This window comes from Melozone crissalis, unplaced genomic scaffold (assembly GCF_028551555.1).
Source record: "Melozone crissalis strain CALT ecotype California unplaced genomic scaffold, PUWL_Pcris_2 ptg000006l_1, whole genome shotgun sequence".
Classification (NCBI taxonomy): domain Eukaryota; kingdom Metazoa; phylum Chordata; class Aves; order Passeriformes; family Passerellidae; genus Melozone; species Melozone crissalis.
Window position 1 is genome coordinate 33,556,764 of NW_026535784.1, and position 13,849 is coordinate 33,570,612.

The 13,849-nt window shown below is 40.5% G+C and overlaps 1 protein-coding gene across 1 annotated transcript in view; it reads right to left on the minus strand.

Annotated features, from left to right (window-relative positions):
• Nucleotides 1-4,865, minus strand: part of KLHL2 (kelch like family member 2) — a 53,986-nt gene extending 49,121 nt beyond the window's left edge. The window contains exons 1-2 of the mRNA XM_054293217.1: nucleotides 4,763-4,865; nucleotides 1,717-1,842 (exon numbers count right to left, since the gene is read on the minus strand). Of these exons, the coding sequence (XP_054149192.1) occupies nucleotides 1,717-1,842; nucleotides 4,763-4,785 (149 nt within the window). The 5' untranslated portion in view covers nucleotides 4,786-4,865. The remainder of the gene's footprint in view (nucleotides 1-1,716; nucleotides 1,843-4,762) is intronic.
• Between the last annotated feature and the right edge of the window lie 8,984 nt (nucleotides 4,866-13,849).

Here is a 13,849-nt window from a genome sequence, read left to right on the forward strand (position 1 = left end):
CGTATTTAGATGCTTAAGCAAATTATTTTTTCACTAGCTATTCACTTCCTGGAGAGTATACCTCGGGCAAATACCTGTTTGTGCTACATTAATGAAAAGCACTGAGATTCACTATATTTTTAAAGTTGAATCTAAATAAAAAAAAAAATTTACTGGATTAATATTAAATCTTTGCTTAGAGCAATGAAGTCTGAAACATTTTTAAGATTTTCTGTTTATTATTTCAAACAAATGAATGCAACTAGAAACGTTTATAATTTTATTTAATTACCACTTACCATCTTAAAAGCTGTATTCAGCTTAAATCGTAAATATTGTTGGTGTACCTTATTAAATGGCAACTAGTTGAGGTTATATGGCACAGCTCCTGTTCAAACTTTAAGTATTTATACATGCAAGGCAAAATTGCTCAAATTGCTTCTACAGCAATTTGAATTTAGGTAACCATGGAAACTAAAGTATATTCTGAAAATAATCCATGGGCTTCAAAAATGCACTCTGCTGGAAGACTGTGAATCTTTTACTTAAAACACAGCAAAATGCAGGTAAGGTTTCTAACTTCCAAAACTATTGTTAAGATTAATTCTGGGGAACTTCCTCCATGTAAACTCTTGCTCATCCTTAGGAAGTCATTGCTACTGGCTCTAGCCAGGCTCTGTTACACTCCTTGAGAGACTGCATCTGGTTACTGGGACACTTAAAAAAGCCAAGGGCATAAATTAGGTGAAGCAACAAGTGTCAGTCAATCCAGCACACACTTTTAAAGATTTATCTATACGGAACAGCAAAAGCCAAAGGCAGAGGCATACTTTTAAAGGGTATCAGTTGCTGTGTTTCTTTCTGGTGAAGCCTCTCCAATTTTTAATTTTATATAGGAAATAACAAAGAACTACAGGATTTTCACAGCCTCCATTACTGTCTCTGCTAGAGAAGTATTTTTATTTATTTAATTTCTCCACTGTTGCTGTAAGTTGTAGCACTAAATTACTATCAGTGATAGCTGTGAGTCCTGATTTCCAGAGCTCAGTTGTGAGCTCTAATTACCAGCTGTCACAGTTTTCAACATCACTTCACCTACTCATATGTAAAACATAAATCAATATGGATGCTAAGAACATCATCAGCATCAGCCTCCCAGTTTCACTGAAACTGATGGTATTATCCCTCAAAGTCTTACAAAACTTTATTGAGAAAAGTTACTTCCAATATTTGATTTGGGAGTTCATCAACTTCTCCCCAGGGCACAAGCAAAAGATAACTAAGAAAATGTGCAGTCAGTTGGTTTATACTGTGACCTATGTCTCCAGACTAGAAAATTTTAATATTTTTCTGGTTCACAGCCTACCACAAAAATCAACAATGGGCACACAAAGAGCCAAAGGCTCAACCAGAGTCACTTTTTGTCACAGATGAAATACATACAAGAGAGGATCAGTAGCTGTAACTCCTTAAGTACAACCTGTAAGTATTTTTCAAGTCTCACAAAACTAGTTTTGACGAACTTATGAAGTGCACAAACATACTGCATACGTTACAGTTATCATCACATGGCTATCATTCAGTTATCACTTCATTGTATATTTAATCCTTCTCCTCAGCTATACTTCTGAAATTCCATGTTCTTAATAAACAAACTATTATTATTAACTTAACGAATGCAAATGAAAGTAAAAATGAACTTTGGACTCCAGGCAGGTGTATATAGTGAAGTCATACCTTCTTAATTCATTCATAACTTTAAAAGCTTTCTTCATGTGCCATGGATTTACTGTAATAGGACAGTGAATTTCGGTGTTATCATCTTTCAGATCCAAGGGTTTCTGATGGCAAAGTTTGGTACATCTGGAAAGAAAGAGGAAAAAAATACAGTTAATACTTCTGTCTAATCTCCAGTGCTGTTGCTTCTTACTTTGGCCACCTTCATCTCGGGGAGAAGAAGATTTGCACTTGAAACTTCTCCTTTACTCCAAGCAATTTTAGTTTCCTATTACCAAAGGTGTAGGGGAATAGGTAGAATTCCCATGGAAGTGGAAGTAGTAAGTTGGTGACTAATAGTAGTGACATTGTCAGAGGCTAACAATAATCTATATTAAAGAAAGCATGAAGATGTTATCTGGTTTTGTGAATATTATTTTATTTAGTGGAGAAATAGTCTAGAATATTTCCAACAAGCTGTGACGTGAGGGCAGAATCAGATTTTTGGGCACTTTTCACCTAGTGCCCTACAGATCAATGGCAGAATGCAGCAACCATCACCCCAGTCTCTTACTGCCTTCACTGCCTGTCAGGTAAGAGCTCCTCTCTGCCCTTCTACCAGGACCTCAGTTACTGTTTCACACAGCTCCTGGTTCTCCTCTGACAGGAAGAGCACACAATGACTACTGCAATTATCCAGGCTTTCCCTAGCCACAGCACAAGAAGTGGGTGACAGAAAAATTGTGTACTTTTGTAGATTCACTCAGTGTTTTGAAAACCATAATGTACATAAGTGACCAGCCTTTTAATTTTTGTTACTCTCAAAACCTCACTCCAAATAACAAGAGAAGAACTAGGCAGTGTGAAAAATCATGACCTCTAGCTACAAATAATTCTTTCTGTAAGACATACCCAAGTTCTACAGACACTAACTTCTGTAGAAAAATCATGATCTACACTCCTCAGTCACTTGGAGTGTCCAAACAGCAAGCAGACTTCTCATGCCAAACCAAATCAATGAGTTTCCTGTTTACAGTCACAACGTTGTTCTTACAAAGCAAACTGTGTTGCTGTAGCACTTAGAAAATGCTTAGCATCAGTGATGCTTTATTCTACAGCATTGTAACTGTATTCCTCAACCTCTAAACTGGAAATAAGCAAAGGCACTGAGAAGTCATTTGGTGGGCCACAAACCCTGGAATATCAACGATCTGACTGCAAGTGAAAATTCAGCCTTACCAGCGTTAGGTAAGCACAGTCAAACTGAGAATATTCAGTGACTCACATAATTGCAACCTCTCCTCTACTATACCTGAAACTTTTTAATTGGGCATGTCTAATGAATTTAAAAGAAAAAGCCAACAATAATTTAAGATTTCAACCTAGAACTCTAAGTTCTATGCACTACAATAGTGCAAAGCCAAGTAACTGGCTCTGTTTTTCATTATCCCAACACTGGCTACAAAATTTTGGAGCAAAGCAGTACAAAATTGCATCAAGCAACAAAGGAATGTAAAAAGTTTCCATAAAATTAACCAAGTAACATCCATCCACAGAACTCTGACTACAACCAACAGTGTACCACAAAACTGATACGAATTAAAAGTTTCATGTTCAATTTTGAAAATTATACAATTCATTACTGAAAAAGGACAAATGACAGGAATTCTGCATCAATCAAAAAAAACCCCAAACAAGTTACATGCTATTCAGCACATAAATATGCTAGTTCATAGAGGTAAAAAAAAAACATACTTTCTATCTAGCAAGCTCCTTTAGACTGAAGGTTACTTTTCTACATTACGTGACATATGTTGTGATCAGAATTCCAAAAAATTATAGACAGAAATCAATGATTGCAGAAAACATTCAAAACACCAAAGACCTATAACCAAGAGACTCAGCTTTTAATTATACCACTGACCTATCAAGTTCAAGATAGAACACTTTCATTGCAACTTTCTACATCCCAAAGCAATGCATCAGATACTGATATCTATTTATCTGCATATATATATAGGCTGTGTACACACCAAATACAGCTACGCAAGGAAAACAAAAGTGATCGAGGTGTCCGTAAAGAGCTGCCAAGCAACCTGGATTAGATGGAGGAGTTCACATGAAGCATAAATTAATTTGCTGAAGTTTCATCTGTTTGTCACAAAAGGGGACTTGTTTTAAGGTAATGAACCCTACAAAACCATCAGTCATACACCTTCTGTTTTGGTAAGTGCCAGTCTGCCTGAAGTACTGAGGTCTCTCTTACCATTTCACCCACAGGGCCAGAGCTGTCTGCAACTGGTTTCTTTCAGTTTGTTCTCAAGAACCTCACGCACATCACGCCTGAAATCTACCTACCGAAGGCATAGGATGAAGTAGCACTGAACCGGAGCCCGTCAAAGGACTGAGGAGGCCAGCTGAGGTGCAGCTGGACATGGTTGCCTGGAATGCATCGCCTGGGCACTGCCACTAAAAAAGATGCTTAACTAAATAACCAGAAAACCGGGAGTGTGATAAGCACGACTGCTGAGTCAAACAAGGAGTAATTTGGGACCACATATGGAGGAAGCAGAAGGAGTGAGGGGGAGGAGGGAGAAAAAGCCCGCCTGTCCGCACAGGCTGGAAGGCACACGGGAAGGCGGCGGGGCGGGGGTGCCGGCAGCGCTGCCCACCCGCGGGAGCCCCGCGCCCGCTGCCCCCGCCGCACGGTGCCCGCAGCGGCACGACCGGGCATCTCCGAGCGCCGCGCTGCCCGCGGGAGAGCCGGCCGGGCGGCCGCGCACCCGTTCCGCCACCAGGTCGCCGACACGACCCTCCCGCCGGCGCTGCCCCGCGGCCGGTTCCGAGCGTGCCCCGTCCGCAGGCATCGCTCCCCCGGCGCCGAGGGGCCCGGCGGGGTCGGCCGAGTGCGGAGAGCCGCGGCACCTCCGCTCGCTGCAGCGCGGCCGGGCCCGCCCCGCCGCCCCAGCCCACGGACCGCTCAGCGCTCCGCTCCGCACCGCCGATCCGGCGGGCTCCGGGCGCCCGGCTGCCTCCCCGCCCGCCCCGCCGCCGCCGCCGCACTCACACGGGCGGCAGCAGCATCTCCATCGCGGCTCCGCTCGGGCTTCCTCCGTGCAACGCGGGCGCGGCGAGCTGCCGCCAGCACCATGCCAGCTGCGCTGCCCCGCCGCTGGTGCGGGGTGCGGGGAGCGGCTGCGCCCGCCCGGCCGAGCCCCGCCGCCGCCGGGAGCCGCCGGCGCTGCGGCTTCCGGGTGCCCGCCCGCGGGAGGGCGCGGCGGGGACGGGCCGCTCTGCGCAGGCGCGGCGGCGGCGGCGGGACCCGGCCCGGCCCGGCCTGTGCGGCGCCTCCTGCGGTGGTGGTCGGGGCTCCGGTACCCGCGGCGGGCCAGGGGCGCCTCGCCTGAGTCTTCCGCCCTGGAGGTGGGACAGCCTCGGCCAGGGGCTTTAGGAAGAGGAGGCTGAGGCACCGCAGCCCTTGCTGAAAGAAGCCTAGCCTCCGAGCGGGATGAGTCGGGTTCAGCGCCCAAGTGCGCGTCTCCCGTTTCCCAGGACAGCGGCGGCTCAGGGCGGGCCGGAGAGCGACACCCGGAGCTGCCCTGCGCAGCCACACGTCCCGCGGAGCGCCCGGGCCAGCGTGTCCTCAGCGCCAGCGAGGGTGGCTTGGAGTGCTCGCGTGGGACACACAGGTGCTCTGTCCCACGGGGGAAAAAATAATTGAAAATGAAAGCGGTCCAGGTCTCCTCAGTGAGACTGACAGTGAGAAAATCCACCAGCAGGTGCACACCATGAGGGACATTGCAACTTCTTGGCAGGCCAGCCAAGGAGCTGGCCCGTCACCAGCTCATGCAGGTGGTTTCTGCTCGAGCAGGGGCCGAAAGGAAGAGCAGAAGTGGCGTCGGCACGGAGGAGTCGAACAGGGTCTAATTCCCTGTGACCTGCTGGGTGTCATCGACTTTTATTTGATCGGTCCAGCAGGAACACTGCCGCTCAAAACAGCTGGCCTCCTGTGTTTTGCAAACATTGCTGACGTTGATCATTAAGTACTTCAGTTGTGGTTCAATGTTTGCCGAAGTAGCCTCTGTGATACAAAATGGCAAAAAGGAAAACGAACAGACATCTATTTCAAATGTGTCTTTGTAAACAACACTATTCAAGAATCTACATTTAGCAACTTCTGACTTGGGGCAATAGAGAATAATTTACTGTACTTAAACCTCTGTAAGTTATTTCCAAATTTTGAAGATTGTGTAGTGGAAAATGGATTTAGCAGGCTGGACACAATTCAGATATTTAAATCTGATTGTGTCTGTAAAATTAAAATGCTTTTTCACTGGAGTAAAGATTTTAAATAGTAGTAGTATCTCTAAACAAATAAATCTACTAATAACTGACCAACACTATTTTTCTAAGAATGAGAAGAGTTTGAGGGCAGCATATTTCAAGTAAGACACAAAATGGCAGAAGACTTATTATAGACGGATACTGAAAGCCTTCACCAGTGTTTCTAATAAAATCACTGGCTATTAAAACTAAATGTATTTTAATCTGTTATTTTCATTTTTGCCAATCTCCAGTAATACTCCTCCCTAGGAAAATGTCATTTTAGTTTTCTCAGTTTACCAATCCTCTTTCACTACAGTGATGTTTGATTTGGGAACACTTCAAAATTTTTTCAATGGGTTACCACTGGAGGTTTTTCTAAATTAAATAATCACAATTGGCAGTGCCTGTTTTTATGAAATCTGTGCTTTGTAACTACAGAATTTGTCTCTTCTCAAGAGACAACTAGATTTGCCTCTGGGTTGTGTTGAAGAAGACAAGGTACTTGCTAAAGATTTAAATACATACCAAAACTTGCTTGCTGGGAAGTCTGCTCCAAAGGAGCCAGCCAGAAATAATGCTCTCTGAAATGGAGGTTTAAAATTCAGCTGGCTCCACATAACAAAGCATGTCCAAGGTCTGAGTTCATAAGCAGGTATGGCCTGGGTAGATTTGAGAGTGGATGATGTCTGTCACATCACACTTGCAGGTTTCTATAATTTAAACTCCTGGACACATCACTTGGTAAGACAAGGATCCCAGCTTCTACTGATCTGTAAGACCTAAGTGAACTCTACTGTGTTGTGTTTAAGGGTCCACATGAGACCACTGTGAACTTGTGAGCTGGTCTGGAAGCTGAGGGGCTTTGTACATTCTTTGCATATAGATCCTGCAAGTAGGTAGGCAGCTGCAGATTCTGCTCCATGCTAACACGGCAGAACTGTTTAGTGATGTAGCTGTTGTGGTTTAACCCCAGCCAGCAGCCACACCCCAGGCAGCCACTCACTCACTCCCCCAACAGTAGGATTGGGAACAAAATCAGAAGGCTAAAAGGAAGAGAACTTGTGGGTTGAGATTAAGGCAGTTTAACAGGGAAAGCAGAAGCTGCATACACAAGCAAAGGAGAACAAGGAATGAATTCACCGCTTCCCAAGGCAGGCAGGTGTTTGGCCGTCCAGGAGAGCAGGGCCCCATCACATGTAGGGGTTACTTGGGCAAACAAACACCATCACTCCAAATATCCTCCCCTTCCTCCTTCTTCCCACTTTATCTGTTGAGCATGATGTCACATGGTGTGGGAATGTCCCTTTGGACAGTTGGTCTCACCTGTCCTGTCTGTGTCTCCTTCCAGCTTCCCATGCACCCTCAAACTCCCCACCAGCCTGGCCATAGAGAGCAGAAATGGCCTTGGTTCTGTGCAATCCCTGCTCAGCAATAGCAAGAACATCTCTGTGTTATCAACTCTGTTCAGCACAAATCCAAAACACAGCCCCATGCCAGTCACTGTGAAGAAATTTAACTCTACCCCAGCCAAAACCAGTACAAACATTTATTCTTAACATTAAACATTTCCAACCTGTGACTTCTCTCATTTTCTTGCAGTGTTGTTTTGGCTTCAGAGCCAAATGTTCAACATTAGTTCAGTTAATTTCTGTGATGCAGAGCATGAGAAAGAAACAAATAGGGCAAGGTTCAATTTTTTTTCCCTGAAAATTATATCTTTGTAGTTCAGTAATTTCAAGAGGAATAGAAGCAAAAACAACTTCATCCAAAATACATTATGTGGTTATGGCAAAACAACCTGTATCTCTAACCATGAGAAAACACATCCTTTAAATACAATGCCTAGATTTTTATGGGATTCTGCTTGATCCAATACCTCTTCTTCGAAAAGAACTTTCAGAGAAAAAATTTATTTATATATGTCTGTGGGTGTATGTATGTAGATTTGAAAGGAAATGGGCTATGTATCTTATCTATGATGAAACAGCTGTCATTTTTGTTTATGCTGCAGCAATTCAAATTACTGCATTTACTGAGAAAATTCCCTGTCATGTTTCAGGCTGTTCCTGTAATAATTCTTAGCACTTTCCCACTTGTTTTAGTGTGTTACAAAGAATGTGGCCAATGCTTACTTAGGATCACACGGTTCTTCAGATCTATTGACACTAGAAATACTTCACTCATACAGAAACCCCAGTACTATCCATCAATGAATTGCATCCAGTGAAAATGCAGTTATGCTAGCAGAGCTCTGCTTGCTCACAAGATAGTCCCACAAGTTACACAGCCCTACAAATAGAATAACTAATGCTGGTAAAAGTCAATGTGACTGCATACATACCTGGTGGTTTATTAGCATGTTTAAGGAATCAGGCTCTATGCTGGCATGGTCACCTTAGAAGCAATCTGGTTTAGGTTTAGCCATAGAGGACACTGATATAAGTTCTTACTTATTTTTAAATGACAAATATAGGCTAGGAAGACATCTCCAAGAAAGGACAAAATATAAAGTCGTAAGAACATTTGCTCTTGTTTAAGATGTTAGAAGTCATCATTCCTGAAAGATTTGGGTAGAATGCTTATGAGGACATGCTACTGAGGCTGGGATTATTTTCATGAACAGGGGAGAGGAAAGGAAGGGCTCTGGAATTGAATACTTAAGTACCTCTCAGTACTCCTATTGCTTCAAACAGAAAAATAATGTGCTTCTTCATTCTGTTAGCTTTTAGATTATCCATTATATTTGTATCCTACTGAATTGAGTTGAGAGTAAATTATGTACAAAAATCTATGTAAAGATAAGTATGCATTTATCCAAAATACATGAGGGCACACATGCATTTTTTTCCCATGCATTTCACCCTCAATAACTCAACCATCCAGCAGCAGACCTTTATGCAATGCGGGCACCTGTATCTGAACAAATCCACAAGGACCTTTGTGGAATTCGTGGCAGGACTTGAGTTCAACACAGACACCAGCTACTACTACATTCTTTTGTCTAAGACACCAGCACTAATATCAGCATTAATCCAGCATTGCCTAATCTTAAAAGGCCTCACTCTAGTGGAAGAGATTCCTTTTTCTTGCTTCAGAAGCATGGAATATTTAAAGTTTCAGAGAACCATTGAGCTAAGGACATCAATGCAGTTGAGAAGAATTACACTGAAAAGTAATGTGAAAAGGAAATGCAAGAAAGTGCATGCAGCAGACTGAGAAAGGGACCAGATTGCAGAGAATATGTACTGGAGAGTAGGCAGAGAGAGAAAAAATAAAACATGTAAATTGGGATTGTGAAATAAGGAATAGCAAAGCAGCTGCTATCGAAGAGAAATTGTACTGTGACCAAAATCAGTGAAATACAATTAAGCATGGATTAAAATATTTTGTCTTTTCTAGCATTTATTTTCCTATGTGAACAATTGCTGAAGCACTAACAATAACACATACTTAATGAAAATAGGTGAAGGGAAAAGATTTTTTCTGTAAAATTCATGGACCTTATAATGATGATGATGAAAATTAGTAACTATGAACTGGTTTTTTCAGTGTTCAAAACCAGATATAGTGTAATTTCTAAAAGGACTTGATAGGACACACAGTCTAGTAAACAGATATAATCTTATTTCTGGAAAATAAGGCCACAAAGAAGCAAATGATATGACACTTTTGAATTCTACTTGATGGAGAAGCCAAGTCCCTCTGGTCAGTGCTGTGTTCCTTCTAGATTACAGCTTCCAAAAGCAAGTCCTAGCTGAAATAAGAGTTACAAATGGAAGCAAATGTAGGTCACAGCCATGATTCATATTTGTACTGCAAACTACAAAGATTCCAAGTAGATATCTTGTTGAGTAGATCTAAGGCCCAATGCTACAAAGCTATATATATTTCACATATGAGTGTATTCCTGAGATAACTGTGAAAGAGATGGAGCAATTCCTGTTCTCGTACCTGCAGACTCATGTTGTTTCCTGTATACTGAATAATGCAGTCAGGTCTCTATACTGAGTGGGTTCCATTCACCAAATCAGAAGAAAGCCCATCAATAATTACCAGATTTCACCTTGTAGCCACATTACTACTTAGACATGATGCAAAGGTGGCAGCAGAAACCTGCAGCAAGGATGTTTTGGGAAAAGTTGGACCAAAGTTGATGAGGAGTTTCACCCTTAACACAGAATTATACATTACTGAAATAAGTTATGCACCATTTTTGAGTACAGCCCACACCAGGAAAAAAAAATATTTGCAACACTTAGTTTTTAGTGAACAATGAATCATAGGCAGTCATTGGAGTTTTTTCCTGATTATTTTACTTTATGGGAGTGTAGAAAAGATTTCTGTTTATTGTTGTGTTCTGTCATACTTGTTTAACTCGTCAAAATGTTGTTTACTTGAAAATGAAGCACAAGTAATTTTCTTCACAGATAATAACTGTAAGGTACCTATTCCATGCAAGCCCATCAAAGTCTGTGTACTTCTCCTCCATCATGTTCCCTCTCAAACAGCAATGTTGTGAGATAGCGCTAACCAGGTCAATCAACCAACACGCCCCTTTCTCTGAAGAAAACAGTTACAGCTCATAAATTAAAGTCACATTTAAACAACTGATGTACTGCCATCTAGTGCTTCCTGGATGCACAACGAGACAGAGAGATGGACTCTCCTGGGTATCCAGGATTGGCCTACTGCAAACCACTAGTAAAATCATCGATTTCCTCCAATCGTGCTCATTGTGAGCTTACCGAAGAGCAGTAATTGGGAGCAATTTGCACTGTGAAAAGCAGCATAGTATGCTAAGGTAATCAACCTGATTATTTACTGTTTCATATGCATATAAACAAGACAGGAGGAGCAGTGTTTGCAGAGTCTGTTTCACCTGAGGGGACATTCAGTGAAAATGAAAAATGCTGTAGACTGGGAAAAAGCAAGTGGGATATATCTCACACATTGTACAGATTCTTTTATTGTACAAAGAGGCAATGAAAACAAAGACATTAAAATACTAAAATGTTATATTCAAGGACGTATAGCAATTACAATCACATAGGTCTAGTTACTGCACATAATTTTGCAGAGAGGTTGTTCATAGAAAGTGAAAAGCATATCATCCTGCTGTTCCAGAAATTTAGTTTATCTTCATTTGGAATAACCTTTTCTGTGTAAGAAAGACTAGAAGTATTTATCCTTCTAGTATTTATAAGCATATACTCATTGTTTAATAAAATAGCTCAGGATCAGTACTTGTAGCTATACAGAATGTCTATTAAAATTGGACTCCTAGTAAACTGAAAAAAAAAAAAACCCAGGAAATTTAAGTCAAAGATAAAGATATGAAAAGATTTAGTCCAATAATTCTGGTATAAGGAGGTACTCACAGAATAAGTAGCTTATTATGGTGTTTCTGGAGTGGAATTTTTACTGGTATCAAGGACAGTCCTTTGCCAGTATTTCTGTGCAAAAGAAGATTGGGATCTGGATTAATATACTGAGGTAAAAAAATAGGTAACTTCGGAACTTAAAATATTTTAAAGAATATTTGTTGCAATGTTAATATTTAACCATACAGCCTAAAAAGTTAGTTTACACAAACTAGTTCTTGACAAGTTAATTTTAAGATTTTCAGACAAACTATATGGAAAACTGAGAAAAAAAAAAAAAAACTGTGGGGAAAAAAAAAATCAACTGATTTTTCCTTGACATTTCATCTTCTCTCTTTATTTCAATTTTATCAGTAGTTTTCCCAAGGCAATAATCTCAAACATATCTCACTTTTAAGAAAATCACCCTAGAAAGTATATAATATAAACTGAAATATTTTTAGAAAAAGCTCTGTGTTTCCCTTTATATAGTTCAAATAAATGCTTGCCATATTGTGATAGCTTTATAACAGAATGTAAACAGAAATGTGATTTTGAAAAATCAGAAGAAAATGAAAAAATAACTCTGCAGAGGGAGTACTTTTCACCCTGCAAATTAGGCATTTGCTTAAGTGCTAATTTAAAACTCAAACTCATCTTTAGCACAAAGATACACTGTGATAGTTAATTCTGAACTTTTATACTTCTGGTGTGTAGTTTTAAAAGTAGATATGAAATTGAAAAGTTGTATCCTTTCTTTAACCCCAATTTATTTGCTTTTTAATATATCTAAGAAATCAGTTTGTTTTTTTTAAGTAATCAAGAGTGCCCATTCTGTTTTTCACACTTTTTCTCTTTGCTATTTTTTCACTCTTTGTCTCATCTGCATAAAGCAGTCCAAATTCTCTCTCTCTAAAGCCATATTATCTACCCTTTTTCATCAGTCCTAACTCTGGAATTCATTATGGACATTTTGCAAAATCATTTTGCAAAATCATTTGTACTAACAGATTAGCTGAAGTAACCACTGGGCACACTAAGCCTCCAGCATTCCAATTTGTCTATTAATCGGTGAAAGACTGAAAGAGTTTTTATCACTACCAGTGTAACACTCTTCTCTTTTCAACAGCTTGCATTTAAAGGGCACAGAATTTTTAATGGACATTTTACTCAGGAAGCAAAGTCTGCATAGCAAGTAGCAGTTTTTGATTACGTGATTACCATGCACAAATAGCCCCATGCTGCTCAACACAAAAAGTTGATTTCAGATTTTCACATCACTTACATGATGTGAAAATCTGAAAGTGTACAAGGAGTGAAAGGTTCCTTTGTATTAAACATATTCAGCAGTGAACTGTTTTTTTAACCTCCACGGGATCTCAAAAATTTACAGGAGATTGAAATAAAATGAGTACTTCTGAAGTGTCTGCAGTATGAGGCTAGAACATAGACTGCACTTACTACAGTATGGCTTTCAGGATTATTACAGCCAATTCATGCAAATAAAATTTTCTACTATTATTTTTACCTTTTCACTTCCCATTTGTATTTTAAGTAATGTTGGGATCTGTCACAACCCCATATTCTCTCTCCAAGCAGAGACTGTATTCTTTACATAGAACTGAATGCAGTTTAAGTACTAATTGTACTTGTAGTATGAAAAAAGAAACAGTAATGATAATTATATCTTATAGCTGAATGTGAAGAAGTTTGTGAGCTCAATCCTGTTTCCATTCATGCCAAATTTTACGTGAAACTGAGAGGAAGAAAAGTAGATATTACGTCTCCTTGTGAGGATACAATTGTGACAGCTAGTCCCCAAATATTGTAATTATTACTGATATGGCAAAGGTAATGCCTAAGTAGAGCATTTACTCCTGTGCATCTAATGCCTAAGTAGAGCTTTCCCTAAGGGCAGCACAGCATTGTTGGGCCATGCGACATCTTTTTATCTTACCCTTAGCAGATACTTTCATCATTACTGATGGAATTGCAGTGGAAATCATTTAGGACCAGGCCATATCTTTATCTGTTTTAGACTGCCCAGCATTAGATCATGCTTCAGGAGCCAGACTTGCAAGTTTGGGTACACTTAAATTACAATGACTGCAAAATTTGAAGGAAGATGGAACAGATGGAATGGAGTAGAAGAGAATGTTACTTCATTAGAACCTATCTTCATCACTAAAACCTCTCACTATAAAAAATACTGTGAATCTAGTAATTAAAAGGATAGATCAAAACCAAAACAAAGATTGAGTGATCTAGTAAGAACAAGAGCAGACTACTACTATAGAGATTACATACATGTTTTACATAAACCAGTTGAAACTGGCAATCACATACTTCTGAATATGTTAACTGGTGTTATATGCAGTAAGTATTTATGCACTTCAAATATTTAAACTTGTAATTTTTTCCCTAACTATGCTCTTCAATAGTCCATTGAGAACTCTTCATTTCCCATT